General features: G+C 42.0%; 1 protein-coding gene across 1 annotated transcript in view; it reads right to left on the bottom strand.

Moving 5' to 3' along the window:
- The window catches only part of NIPAL2 (NIPA like domain containing 2), a 50255-nt gene extending 34888 nt beyond the window's left edge, over positions 1-15367 (bottom strand). The window contains exons 1-4 of the mRNA XM_060775649.2: positions 15125-15367; positions 9714-9782; positions 6558-6729; positions 3114-3173 (exon numbers count right to left, since the gene is read on the bottom strand). Of these exons, the coding sequence (XP_060631632.2) occupies positions 3114-3173; positions 6558-6729; positions 9714-9782; positions 15125-15247 (424 nt within the window). The 5' untranslated portion in view covers positions 15248-15367. The remainder of the gene's footprint in view (positions 1-3113; positions 3174-6557; positions 6730-9713; positions 9783-15124) is intronic.
- Between the last annotated feature and the right edge of the window lie 258 nt (positions 15368-15625).

The raw sequence follows: 15625 nt of genomic DNA, 5'->3' as shown, positions 1-15625 counted from the left end.
TCTAGTTAGCTCCAAGAACCTTTCCTATCCAGAATGGATTTCTTTCACCTTATTATCTTTAGAACATATGAAGTTGTGGCTCTGCAATCCTGTTCCATTCTGCTGAATGGAAACTAATCCTTACTCTCTGCACGTAAGCTTCTGCTGGCTATGAATTGTGCTTCTGGCATTCTGCTATATTTTTGTGGAATCACCTCCAAGTGAGGGTTATGCTTGAGCCTAACAGCTCTTGATTCCTAACAGCAGCAAATGGGATATAAATAAATGAAATAATAATATTTCAAACAGCAAACTATTGCATGCAACCAGATCTCTCCACTGCAGTCAGGACTATCTTTCTGTGCTTTGCTTATAGTGACTTCTAAACCTGCTCTTTGGCTTGTATCCCCCAGAAAAAGCCAGAGTACTACTATAGAATCGCTAAATTCTTGCTGAACCTGAAGAAGTGGATTTAAATCCACAAAAGTTCATACAAAAAAATCCAGATAACCTTAAAAGTGCTGTTAGATTCCTTCAACACATCCACCTTTCCCCCCTTTTGATGCTGCAACAGATTGTATTGTTGAAGGCTTTCATGGCTAGAATCACTGGGTTGTTGTGAGTTTTCCGGGCTGTATGGTCATGTTCCAGAAGCATTCTCTTCTGACGTTTCGCATACATCTATGGCAGGAATCCTCAGAGGTTTTGAGGTCTATTGGAAACTAGGAAAATGGAATTTATATACCTGTGGAATGTCCATGGTGGGAGAAAGAACTCTTGTCTGTTTGAGGTAGGTGTGAATGCTGCAGAAGCCAGACCTTGAAACTGTTAGGCCATTAAATGCTAAATAATAAATAAACAGGAACTCTCAAAATCAGGGGAATTCAATACAAGGAACAATCAAGGTCAGCTAATCAACTCCCAACAAAGGATTCCCCCAGGCCAGAAGCAGCCAAGCTTTGAAGCAACAAGGCCATTAAATGCTAATCAAGATGGCCAATTGCAGAATTCACACCTACATCAAACAAACATGAGTTCTTCCTCCCACCCTAGACATTCCACAGATATATAAACCCCATCTTCCTAGTTTCCAACAGACCTCATAACCTCTGCGGATGCCTGTCATAGATGCAGGTGAAACATCAGGGGAGAATGCTTCTGGCCATACAGCCTGGAAAACTCACAGCAACCCTACAACATATTAGCATTGTGTTTTTGAAACTCATTAGTTACAATAACTAAGGGTCACTGTGCTTAGCTGTGCTGTGCTCTAGCTTTTAAATCTGGGGTCAGCCAGGAGCATTTATGTAGACAGCCTAACCTGTTGCAATGGTGCATTGGCCCTGCTGGACCATCACCTCAACCCCAGGCAGCACCAACCTTGCACTAATAATTGTATGTGCTTCTTCTGATGTCAGAAATATGATGGCCAAGAGTTCAAACAAATCTCTTTAGCTGTCTGGGAGTAGCTACTCAAGAGCAGGGAAAGGTGATGGTACAGTGTCCATCTGGACACCGAATCAGTCCAAACCAGACCCAATTCAGCTGTCCAGACTGCCATGATGTTCTGGGATACTTTCTAATCTGGAGTTTTGTGAAAAGCAGAACAAAGTCAATTCAAACTGAAAAATTCTGAAAATCAGCAAACATCATGAGGTTTTGTTGCCCAACCCTGAGGCCCCTTTCACACAACTGAATAAAATCCTACTTTGTCTGCTTTAAACTGGAATATACAGCAGTGTGGACTCAGATAATGCAGTTCAAAGCAGATATTTTTGGGATTTTCTGCCTTGATATTCTGGGTTATATGGTTGTGGAAGAGTCCTAAGTCTTGCATGAGGCATTGCAACCATTTAATATAGAGAGATGACTATTCAAAAAGTGGGGTCATGAGCATCTGGGAGAGTTTAGAGGTCTGGATTTGGCCCTGAGATTTCCCATCAAATATAATGAGAATGAGATGCACACCTCCCTCTCCAAAACTTGCAAATCCCGCGAGTAATGGAGGTTGAAAACAAGCAGACTTCTTTGCTGAACTAGCTTCCTAACTTTAGTCCTGAAACTTTGCTGTGAGAAGAGTGGGAAGCAAAAACAAGAACTCTGCCAATAATATCTCCCAGTATACTCGCTGAGTATTACTCTGGCCAAACAGATTGCTACAGAAGTAATGATCATTTTGACTAAGCATGAGAATACACAGTCATCTTAAATATGTCAGCAACATTTATGCATATGGGTAATTGGCCAGCATAGCTTCAAAAATAGCACCAGACTTGTTGACTTATGTAAAGCAAACAAAAATATTTGCTTGAATTAGTCGCTGAGTAATAAACGAATTACAGAGCATGGTAATTTGATTTGCAGAAGTATTTATGATGGAAATAGAAAGCCCAGTTGGGTTTTTTTCAATGAAAAATGATGTTTTCCAGCAAAACATTACTAAAATACTTTTGAAAATAGTCAAATCAGTATAAAAGGAATGAAATGCTTGTTTTTAATTTATTTATTGTTTAAATAAAAGGAACTGGCTTGCAAATATTAAGAGACCTTAGAGAAGGATGTGAGCAATTAAATCATGTCTTTTCAACAGTAACAATGTATTAATGTCACAATACATATATATAAAATATATTATACAAAACATTTATTTCCCAGGCAAACTATTGAAGAAAAATGGCAATTTAACAAATGCATAAATATAGAAACATCTCCAAGATTGTTAAATCAGTTTCGTTTTAATAAATGATAAAAAGTGAACTAGATAAAGGTAAAGGTTTCCCATGACATTAAGTCTAGTCATGTCCGACTCTGGGGGGTGGTGCTCATCTCTATTTCTAAGCCGAAGAGCCGGCTTTGCCCATACACACCACCAAGGTCATGTGGCCAGCATGACTCCATGGAGCGCCATTGCCTTCCTGGAGCAGTTCAAAAACATTTTGCATGTTTTTGAACTGCTAGGTTGCAGAAGCTGGGGCTAACAGCAGGAGCTCATCCCATTCCCTGGATTCGAACCTCCGATATTTCGGTCAGCAAGTTCAGCAGCTCAGTGTACAATTCAAAATGGTTGACAATGTGGATTATTAAAAAGCAGGGTGTCCAAAATCACTGTATACCAAATATAGTTTTCAACTTACCTAATATACCTTCAGACTTAATGTGCTCCTTTAAATATAAGACAGATATAACAGCACTACCTGGGGGGGAAAACATTCATTCTTTAATGTCATGGAATAAGATCATAGATTACAGACAAGCACAGTATTATCATGGGGAAATCATTTGTTGGGAGGTGATTAGCTGGTCCTGATTGTAAATAAAAGACCAACACTCAAAAACAGGGGAATTCCAGACAAGAAACAATCAGGGCCAGCTAATCACCTCCCAACAAAGGATTCCCCTGAGCAGGAAGCAGCCAAGCTTTGAAGCTGCAAGGCTATTCAGTGCTAATCAAGGTGATCAATTGTAGCATTCACACTTGCCTCAAACAGACAAGAGTTCTTTCTCCCATGCTGGACATTCCACAGATATATAAACACAAACTTGCCTAGTTTCCAACAAACCTCACAACCTCTGAGGATGCTTGTCATAGATGTGGGTGAAATGACAGGAGAGAATGCTTCTGGAACACGGCCATACAACCCGGTAAACTCACAGCAACCCAATGATTCCGGTCATGAAAGTCTTCAACAGCACATTGGTCATGTTATTACTTTCAAATAAATAGAAGAGAAAGTGAGAACAATCTGTGGATAAAGCACTTTCCTTATTGTGCCAATTTAATTCTTGTACTTGCAATGAATTAGTATTAAAGAATGTTCTTCTGTCCAATCTACCAACTTGGGAGTCTACCACTTGCTTCCAACATCATCCTGCTACATACAAATACGTTTTATGCTCTGTCATAAAATTAAAGTGACCCTCCCCCCAAAATTAAATTAAAGTGACCCCCAAAATAACTTTTCTCTGATCTCTATGTAAGCCCATATTGAAGTTATTAATGAGTTCTAGTAAGAAAGACTATGAATACCAAAAATGGCCAAGTTCTTCATTGGCTTCCAACAAGTTTCCAGGTTCAATTCAAGGTGCAGGTTACTACCTATAAAGCCTATACGCTTTGGGTCCAATCTATCTTTGTGACTGCATCTCTTTCTATGAACCGGCAAAGGCTCTGAGATAAACAGGGGAGGGCCTTCTCTCAGTCCCACCACCGTCTCAAGCGCGGTTAGTGGGATGAGAGAGAGGGCCTTCTTGATGGTGGCCCCCTGGCTCTGGAATACCTTCCCAAAAGGGATTAGATTAGCCCCTGCCCTTCAATCCTCCCGTTCCAACCTGAAAACATGGATGTTCAAACAGGCTTTTCACCTGGAGAAGGCTGAATGGGCACAAATGAAATTAAGACATAGAAATTTTATCTACTATTGTTTTAAAAATTGTATTATTTTGATTTTATGCTATATGAGTTGACAGAGTTGTTGTTATATTTTTATGGGACTTGTTTTATACTTATGTACCATTTTTACCTGTTGTATGTTATATATGCAACCTGGAGTGCCTTTGCAAACCACCCGAGTCCCTTCGGGGAGATGGTGGCAGGATGTAAATAAAGTTAACTATTTATTATTATCCTCATATTATAAAAAAGGATCAAGTACACTTCAATTCTATCAATGGCCCGTGAAACAGCCAATGGGAAAACTGGCATGCACAACAAGAAAATGCATAGACGGTGCATTGAATTACAACACATTTGTTAAAATCAGTGTCCTGTTTCCAATGCTGCCCAGGGATTAAGAAAGGATAAACAGCGGCAGGCATATTTGCTTCATCTGCAGGAAACCTCCCCTTCTGGAGGAAGCATAACATTTCTCTTGCGATGAAGAGTTTAAGCATCATTGCCATAAAGAGCTACTAAAGATGACACAAACCAATGTGATAATGTGAATACAAAACTTTAAGGTGCACTTACAAAACATATCTGTTTAAGTCTGTCATTTTATGCAAAACACACTAAAATGAGAGCTTTCATAAGCAAAAGGTGCCAGTATCCAAGCAACACACAGCTGCAACGATATGATGGGAAAGTAGTAGGAGGCAAAGGGAGCATTCGCAATATATAAATTACAGGTCTATGTCAGCAAAAGAAAAGTGGATGAGTCCTGAGCTTTACTTTGTAAACAGAAAAATTAGTACTTAAATAACAGAAAAAAAACATGGAAAGGGACAGGATCTTGTACCACAAAACAGAGGAGTAATTCAATATGCTTCGGCAAACTTTTCATCCAAAACTAACAGGATGCAAAGTGGAATCATAGAATCATTGAGTTGGAAGAGACTTCGTGGGCCATCCAGTCCAATACCGTGCCAAGAAGAAGGAAAATCTCATTCAAGTGAAAAGTAACACTGGGTTGCTGTGGGCTTTTCGGGCTGTATGGCCATGTTCCAGAAGCATCCTCTCCTGATGTTTCACCCCACATATATGGCAGGCAACCTCAGAGGTAGTGAGGTCTGTTGGAAACTAGGCAAGTGAGGTTTATTTATATATGGAATGTTAAGAATGGGAGAAAGAACTCTAGTCTGCTTGAGGCAAGTGTGAATGTTGTCACTGGCCACCTTGATTAGCATTTAATGGCTTTGTAGCTTCAAAGCCTGGCTGATTGCTGCCTGATGGCATCCTTTGTTGGGAGGTGTTTATTGACCCTGATTGTTTCTTGTCTGGAATTCCCCTGCTTTCTGAGTGTTGCTCTTTATTTACTGTCCTGATTTTGAAGGGTTTTTTTAATACTGGTAGTCAGATTTTGTTCATTTTCATGGTTTTCTCCTTTCTGTTGAAATTGTCCACATGCTTGTGGATTTCAATAGCTTCTCTGTGTAGTCTGACACTGTAGTTGTTAGAGAGATTCAGCATTTCTGTGTTCTCAAATAATATTCTGTGAGGAATGGATTTGCAATTGGGGAGAAATGGTTGAAATTGGTGGGATCACCTTGCACAAACAGAAATGCCTTCAGTTTTAGGAAGAATATGTTTTGCTGTCCACCTCCACCATAAACACTTATCTGGACCTTTGACTTTATCACTCCTCTTTTTGACTAGAATGCTACTTGTTCCAACAAACTTGTCTCTCTAAAGTAAAGGTAGTGGTTTCCCCTTGATATTAAGTCTAGTTGTGTTTGACTCTGGGGGGTGGTGCTCATCTCCATTTCAAAGCCGAAGAGCTGGCGTTGTCCATAAACGCCTCCAAGGTCATGTGGCCAGCATGACTGCATGGAGCATCGTTACCTTCCCACTGAAGTGGTACGTATTGATCTACTCACATTTCCATTGTTTTCAAACTGTTGGGTTGACAGAAGCTGAGGCTGACAGCGGGAGCTCACCCCACTCCCTGGATTTGAATTGCTGACCTTTTGGTCAACAAATTCAGCACCCCAGCGGTTTAACCCACTGCGCCACTGGGGGCTCCTCTAGAGACCTCTTTTATAAGCCTGTTCTTTCAAAATTTGTGCAATTTTGGCAAAGATAAATTATGTTTATTTGTTTCCCTAAGAGACATGAATACAATTTGAGGAGACGGAAGTCTTACCTACGACAGCCATGCTTCCTAATGGAGCAATAACCATGACTGGAGCAAATCCATAGGCTGCAAAGTTCCCTGTTTCTCCAATCCCCATAAGCACCATTCCAGACCACCACAGTTTGCTTCTGTAACATGGCTTTGGAGTGGCTTGGCACTTCAGTCGAAGATGAGAATATTTCTAGAGATTGGAAAGAAAGTAAAAATGTAAGACATGGTTCTACAAACACCTTTATAAGTTATTATAGAAACTTTTTCCATCCTGGGTGAAATAATGTTGCCATTATGTAATGCTTAAGAAATTACATAAATCTTCAGTCTCTAAATAAACACTTAAGGAACAAAAATGTCAACATGCACTGAAGTTAACATGCCGAGTAGGTGGTTTGCAATGCTTTGGATATGTAGGAGCTACTTTCAAAATATGAGTTTTTAAGAAACTTTGAATTAAGAGAGCAGCCTCAGAGCAGGGCCAAAACAAACCCTCCTGTCATTTAAGAAAACCAAAAAGGAACGAAGCTCCAGACATGTGCCAGTTTGAACTGGCAAGACATTCTGCACACACTCATTTGAATTATTCACAAAAACAGAAAGTGGGGAAGAGCAGAGAACTGAAATGCAAAGAGAATGTCAAAAACTAAAAACGTAAAGAGAATATTGGGTTTGATTCAATAGCATATCTTTGTCTTCAGAAGGTTCTTTGATCTTGCAGAAACTTCCATCAGTGGAATGGAATAGAAGGCAATTATTGCAGCTTCTTGAACTAACACTCATTCTGCACAGTAGGGTCTCTCTAAGGTAGATGAGAGGAGCAGTAAGGCTAAAGACTACCGTTAGTGAAAGAATTTGCAAAAAAAAAAATTACTTCTCATTTTGCTGAGGTTGCTGACAGGTTAACATATTGTTCTCCAGGGTTTAAACTGGGATTTTCTCACAATAAATAGGAGAGGCCAGGTTTTAAACCTGGAATTTTCTGTTGGAGTTCAACCACTGGGCGAGGGAGAACCTGAAGACTTGAGAGGTTTTCATAAATTATGGTTCCCTACCCAGAAGCTGCTAAAAATGACTTGTGTCAGTTGCCATTCCACATAGTAAATTTGAGAATTAAAAGCCCATTTGGATAGGTTACAATCTAATCACGCAAGGTATCAATACGACCCGGGAACTATACCATGCTGGCATGGAAAATCACAAAGCAATTAGAATTAACGATATGGCCAGCTGCTTTCAAATAGTAGTGCTATTGTATCACGCGCTTCCATGTACAAGCAGTTTCCAACAGCCTCCACATGGGAGCCATAAGATTCAAACTGGTGGTCAAAAGAGTCTTTCTGCTGGACAAGGATTGCTGTGTGTGGCAAGCATTGATTTCATGGCAGAGTGGTAATCCGATCCCCACTCTGGAGGGCATGCCATTTGCTTGACTCCCTTTCAGGCACATTGTCTTAATACTACAAGCTGTTGGAATCAGAGAGGGCGAGAACATAGTGGGAGGCACTGACAGGAAAGGAAAATAAGTCTGTCCTGTGTGGTTCTTGGTCATACAGAAATGATGGTACAGCTTAAGAGCTTTGGCTTTGTATGTCAAAACCCATTAAGGAACAATATGGAATAAGATTTGCCAGAAAAGAACTCCAAATTAAAAGCACATTTTATGACCACCAAATATAATATATTATAAAAATAATAACTGAAGTATTTCCATTTCCATTAAGACCCCCATATCCACGGTGAATATGTTCCTGGACTTACTGTGGAAACATGAAATTGTGGATAATAGTAACCTCTGGGTTTCTAGGTGTTTTTGGCCTACAACTCCCAGAAATCCCAGCAAGTTTACCAGCTGTTAGGATTTCTGGGAATTGAAGGCCAAAACACCTGGGGACCCACAGGTTGAGAACCACTGCTCTAGCATTTCTAGGTCCTCCAAAATGACAGTATGGTCAGCTTCCAGCAAAATCATACCACAGAATTGCATTGGCGAACCCTACAGCATTTCTAGGTTCTAGGCCAGTAGTTCTCAACCTGGGGTCCCCAGATGTTTTTGACCTACAACTCCCAGAAATCCCAGCCAGTTTACCAGCTGTTAGGATTTCTGGGAGTTGTAGGCCAAAAACATCTGGGGACCCCAGGTTGAGAACCACTGTTCTAGGCTCTACGGTCAATATCCAGTGGACAAATACCATAGAATTATGCTGAATTACCTAGAAAAGGCTTAGGGAGAACGTATTTTATGTACACTGGTCCTGTCTATATGGGGGTCATACTGTATTTTTTTAAAAACTTGATAATTAAATTCTGCAAATAAATAACAAAAATATTCCCAAACACATTGTGATGTAATTACAGGCTGAGCACTCCTTATTCAGAATTTTGCTTTCTGGTGGTTCAATGTAACCAAACTTTGCTTCATGCACAAAATTATTTTTAAAATATTGTGTATATATAGTACTTACCTTCAGGCTATGTGAATGAAGTGTATATGAATCATAAATGAATTTCTTTTTAGACTTGGGTCCCATCTCCAAGACATCTCATTACATATGCATATGAAAATACAGGTACTGTATTTCAAAGCCTGAAAAACTCCAAAATTCAAAACCCTTCTGAACCCAAGCATTTCAAATCAAGGATACTCAGCCTGTAGTGGTTGTCATTAGACTCTTGACTACTACTGGGAGTTAACAGCAATCAAGTGCTTCTCCAGATGTGGTTAGACTGCAGCTCTCAGCATGCCTCAGCATGTGTGTGTGTCAGGAGCAACTTGAGAAACTGCAAGTTGCTTCTGGTGTGAGAGAATTGGCCACCTGCAAGGATATTGCCCAAGGGATGCCCGGATGTTTGATGTTTTACCATCCTTGTGGGAGGTTTCTCTCATGTCCCCGCATGGGGAGCTGGAGCTGACAGAGGGAGCTCAACCCACTCTCCCAAGATTTGAACTGCTGGCCTATCGGTCAGCAGTCCTGCCGGCACAAGGGTTTAATCCACTGCACTACCGGGGGCTCCCTCACCATTGGTAATGATGCCTTGTAAACTAACCACATCTGGCGCTGGCCATGGGATTTCCACACCTGAATTAACACAAGATAATGTGACTGTAATCTTGTACAGAGATCTACAGTTTAGCTGGTGCTGCAGTCCACAATGTTAAGGCGATGCTCATACCTGCAGATTCAAAGCGATGCTGATCACAACATTTCCCGTGATTGCCAACAAGATGCCTAGGAGTAATTTCTGCAAAAACAAACAAAACAAAAAATAGCGATGTACAATGAGGCAGAAAGTGCAGAGATGAAGCCGAATATTTATATACTTGCACTTATTTACATAATGACAAGTGCTCAGGATTTATGTTCATTCAAATTCATCACATATTCACAAGTATACATATATGACCAAGCTATATGTTCCTTCTGGGAAGGGGAACCCCGATTCATCCTCGCTCACCCCACCTTTCCAGCTGCTTTTACAAATGTTCCAGTTTCGTTCTCCTTCTCCCATTTCCCCCCATTTGTCCTCAGCTTACTCCAATTGTTGCAAACTGATTTCAAAGTGCAAAAGTAGTTTGCAATCAAAGAGTATACAAAGGAAAAGGCAGAATCTTGCCTTTACCAGTAAGCTCAGGCAGAAGCAAACCGCTGAGTCTCTCCTAGCTTGTGGGGTTTTCCTTTCTGGCAATTGAATGTTTTGCCTTATGTTGGAAACTGCTCTGAGTCCTCTTGGGGAGATAGGATAGTATATAAATAAAGCTTATTATTATTATCATCTCATTAATAGCTTTTGCCATCTTGACCATATTCTGATGCTGCTTGGCTAAACATATACTGGGTTGCTGTAGGTTTTTCGGGCTATATGGCCATGTTCTAGAAGCATTCTCTCCTGACGTTTTGCCTGCATCTATGGCAAGCATCCAAAGTTTCACCTGAAACATAGTCCAAGCACCTGCTATTCATTGGTGGTCCCCCATCCAAGTCCTCATCAGGGCTGTTCCTACTTAGCTTCCAAGATTAGACAAGATCTGCCGCTTGTAGGGTGTTCAGGCCCTCAGGATATGATATGATGACTTCTCAGTAAACCATGTAGCAGTGCATGTATACTACATTAATGAGCTTTCCAGCTTTTCCAATAGATAATCACCAAAGGTAAAATTATCAACTCAATTCAGATCATGACAAAATTGTTATCAATGTATATTATACTCCACCTGAATGGACTGAGGATGGTAAAATTACATGGCAGAGTTATTACAATGGGACATTGAAAAATGGGACAAAACGAAGATGATCTTGAGAATGCCTAGTCCCTAATTGTTCTACATAATAGTTATACACCCTTGCACTTTATCCATGCCCTCTTTCCATGATTACAGCCCTGCACTTATCCTCTTCCCTTGCCCTATTGTTTACAGGCTGGCCACGTTTACAGCAGCTAACTGCCACTGGTTGATGAGCCCTGTTTTAATTGAGTGTCTAGATCCAGGAGTCATGCTACCTCTCTATTCTGCCTTGGTCAGACCACACCTGGAATACTCTGTCCAATTCTGGGCACCACAATTGAAAGGAGACATTGAGAAGCTGGAATGTGTCTAGAGGAAGGTGAAAAAAATGATCAAGGGTCTGGAGAAAAAGCCCTATGAGAAGTGGCTTAAAGAGCTGGGCATGTTTAGCCTGCAGAAGTGAAGGCTGAGAGGAGTCATGATGAGGGCCATGTATAAATATATGAGAAATCATAGGGAGGAGGGAGCAAGCTCGTTTTCTGCTGCCCTGGAGACTAGGATGCGGAACAATGGTTTCAAACTACAGGAAAGGTGATTCCACATAGACATTAGGAAGAACTTCCTAACTGTGAGAGCTGTTTAGCAGTGGAACTCTCTGCCCCAGAGTGTGGTGGAGGCTCCTTTGGAGGCTTTTAAACAGAAGCTGGATGGCCATCTGTCAGGGGTGATTTGAATGCGATTTTCCTGCTTCTTGGCAGGAGGTTGGACTGGATGGCCTACAAAGTCTCTTCCAACTAGGATTCTACGATTCAGGATATGATATAACTTCTCAGTAGACCATAATGGAGCAGAACATGTATACTACATTGATGAGCTTTCCAGCCTTCCCAATAGATCAGTCACCAAAGGTGAATTTATCACCTCAATTCAGATCATGACAAAATTGCTATTAATGTATATCATACTCCACCTCAATCGACTGAGGATGGTAAAATTACATGGCATAGTTACTACAATGGAACATTGAAAAATGGGACACAACCAAGAAGATCTTCCCAAATGCTCCAAGGGAGGTTGGCGGTGGACTATGAGCATACTCCAGATGACTTTTAAATAATTTTCCTCTCATAGATTCATCAGAGAAACTCAGCATTACATAAAAACAAAAGATGAGCCCTGCTGGATCAGATCAAAGGCCCTCCTTGTCCAACACACTGTTCCCACAGCAGCCAAGCAGTTGCTGTGAGAAGCCCACTTGCAAGACATGAATGCAGTGCCACCCTCCCACTCATGTTCCCTGGCAACATACTGTCTCTGAATATATAACTACGATGACAATGAACTTGGTGTTTTACATTTTTAAACAAATACATTATAGTTAAAGACTCAAAAATCAGCATTAAAATAGAATTAAAACCATTGAAAACGTACAATTAAAATCTTAAAGGCAGTCTTTAAAAGCTCTGTACAGTTAGAAGATTGCAACACATTCTTAGTAGGAACTTCCATTCTAAAGTCTGTCAAAATAAAAGAATATTTGCCTGGCAAAAAAAGGCTGGAATAGATATTCCACAAATATATAAACCCAATTTTCCTAGTTTCCAACAGACCTTACAACCTCTGAGGATGCTTGCTGTAGATGCAGGCGAAATATCAGGAGAGAATGCTTCTAGAACAGGAGTCCTCAAACTTTTTAAACCGAGGGCCAGGTCACAGCCCTTCAAACTGTTGGAGGGACGGATTATAATTTTAAAACGCGTGAATGAATTCCTATGCACACTGCACATATCTTATTTTTAGTGCAAAAAAACACTTTAAAACAATACAATAATTAAAATGAAGAACAATTTTAACCAATATTAAACTTATTAATATTTCAATGGGAAGTGTGGGCCTGCTTTTGGCTGATGAGATAAGATTGTTGTTGCTGTTATTGTTGTGTGCTTTCAAGTCATTTCAGACTTAGGTTGACCCTGAGAGAGGACCGAGTAAAATGACTTGGAGGGCTGTATCCGGCCCTCGGGCCTTAGTTTGAGGACCCCTGCTCTAGAACATGGCCATAAAGCCTGAAAAACCAACAACAACCCAGATACTACTATCCTTGAATTTTCCATAAATTTGTCATGGAAGTCATTCACAAGAGGAACTCCCATGACAGCAAGTTCCACAGATGATTGTTATGTAAAGAAGTTCTGTTTTTATGCTATGAGTCTTCCACTGTTTTCATAGAATCATAGAATCAAAGAGTTGGAAGAGACCTCATGGGCCATCCAGTCCAACCCCCTGCCAAGAAGCAGGAATATTGCATTCAAATCACCCCTGACAAATGGCCATCCAGCCTCTGCTTAAAAGCTTCCAAAGAAGGAGCCTCCACCACACTCCGGGGCAGAGAGTTCCACTGCTGAACGGCTCTCACAGTCAGGAAGTTCTTCCTAATGTTCAGATGGAATCTCCTCTCTTGTAGTTTGAAGCCATTGTTCCGCGTCCTAGTCTCCAAGGAAGCAGAAAACAAGCTTCCTTAAGCTTGGGTTCTAGTATCAGGACAAGGGGAAGGGGGAAACCCTCTTTCCAGTCCACGTCTTAGTTACTTCCCGTCTGGACTACTGAAACATTCTCTATGTAGGACTGCCTTTGAAGATAGTTTGGAAGCTGCAACTGGTTCAGAGATCGGCAGCCAGGTTACTAACTGTAGCGCTGTACAGGGAGAGAACTACTCCTATGGGTAGGTTTTTTCGGGCTATATGACCACGCTCCAGAGGCATTTCTCCTGACGTTTCGCCTGCATCTATGGCAAACATCCTCAGAGGTAGTCCTCACTACCTCTGAGGATGCTTGCCATAGATGCAGGCGAAACGTCAGGAGAAATGCCTCTGGAACATGGCCATATAGCCCGAAAAAACCTACAACAACCCAGTGATTCCGGCCATGAAAGCCTTCGACAATACAACTACTCTCATGTTATGCAGCTCTGCTGGCTGCCAGTCCGCTTCCAGGCTAAATACAGGGTGCTGGTTATTACCTATAAAGCCCTAAATGGTTTGGGCCCAGACTATATGTAAAACTGCTTCTCTGCGCATAAACCAGCACGAGCACTGTGGTCCACGGAGGAGGCCCTGCTCTCAGTCCCACCCCTGTCGTAAGCGCGGCTGGTAGGAAACAAGAGAGGGACCTTTCTCTGTGGCCGCTCCCCACCCCTGGAACTCCCTCCCAAAAGAATTGAAAATGGCCCGTTCCCTCCTCTCCTTTGAGAAGCTGTTAAAATCTCACCTATGTACTCAAGCTTACAAAGAGGAGAAGGATTAGCACTTTATTAAACACACTCTGATTTAGCTAATGGAAATCTACCTCAGTCTGGGTGGGCCTGTTGCAAATTGCCTAATACTTTTAAATGTTTTAACTGTTTATTATTATTAAATTTATTAGTGAAATCTGTCCCAACTCTTTTGTTTGTATATTTAAATTAATAATTTTGTTATTTTTGAGTTGTTTTATAAGTATACCTCCCGGTGGCACAATGAGTTAAACCCTTGTGCCAGCAGGCAGGACTGAAGACTGACAGGTAGCAGGTTTGAATCCGGGGAGACCACAGATGAGCTCCCTCTGTCAGCTCCAGCTCCCCATGTGGGGACATGAGAGAAGCCTCCCAGAAGGATGGTAAAACATCAGAAACGTCCGGGCGTCCCCTGAGCAACGTCTTAGCAGACGGCCAATTCCCTCACACCAGAAGCGACTTGCAGTTTCTCAAGTCACTCCTGATATGAAAAAAAAATACTGACTTTTTATGATTTGATGTGTTTTTTATGTTCTGTTGGCATTTAATGTTTGCCAATTTTTGTTGTTAACTGCCCTGAGTCCTCAGATTGTAACCGGCAACCTTTCGATCAGCAAGTTCAGCAGCTCAGCGGTTTAGCCCACTGCGCCACCTATTAGGAAAATCCACCTGTAAACCTGGAGTGACTGACAACCCTCTAGATATTTTTGGACTGCAAATCTCATAAGTCCTTGATAGCACAGCCAATGGGGAGGACTACCCACTTCCTCAATTGGACACAAAGTCTGCTTCCTGGGAAGTGAATCCAAAAGATAAAGACGATCCTGAACATGAGAACTAGAACCTGTTTGGGAAGACTTCTATTCAGAGAGAGTGATTCAAAGGCAGTCTAGATCAGGCAGGGGCAAACTTGGGCCCTCCCTCCAGGTGTTTTGGACTTCAGCTCCCACAATTCCTAACAGCCTACCGGCTGTTAGGAATTGTGGGAGCTGAAGTCCAAAACACCTGGAGGGAGGGCTCAAGTTTGCCCCTGCCTGGTGTAGTTGGCCCCATTCTTTGGGGCCGAGCTGAAAGGAGCCTCTGGCTTACCTGGTTGTCGTGATACCATCCCCAAGAGAGCAGCGCCCCTCCGGGCCCTTCTACCGCGGAGCTGTCATAGGAGGCAGTTTGGGGGTCCCCCAAAGGGGCCCCGCGGGTCCCCAGCCACGCCATGAATGCACCACGGGAGCAGCCGAGGAATCCGGATCCCTCCTGGCCTCCCACTTCCTGCTTCGGACTGGGTTTGGGAGGAGGAAAGGGAGGAAGGGAGGGAGGGACAGTTTGCTCATGGGACAAGGAGGCGCCGCTCTCCCCACCAGGAAGCCCAGAAGAGAGAAGAGGGGGGACCCAAGGCAACAACCCCTGGGAGACTAAGCGGCTGGAAGCACAGCATTCCCTTTCCTGCAGCTTCTCCTAAACTAGAGGCCCTTCCACACAGCCCTATATCCCAGGATATCAAGGCAGAAAATCCCACATTATTAGAGTTCAAAGCAGATATTGTGGGATTTTCTGCTCTGATAGTCAGTGTGGAAGGGCCCTGAGTCCACACTC

Source organism: Anolis sagrei, chromosome 4, assembly GCF_037176765.1.
Source record: "Anolis sagrei isolate rAnoSag1 chromosome 4, rAnoSag1.mat, whole genome shotgun sequence".
In the NCBI taxonomy this organism is placed as follows: Eukaryota; Metazoa; Chordata; class Lepidosauria; order Squamata; family Dactyloidae; genus Anolis; species Anolis sagrei.
This window is presented reverse-complemented; position numbering and strand designations above follow the sequence as displayed.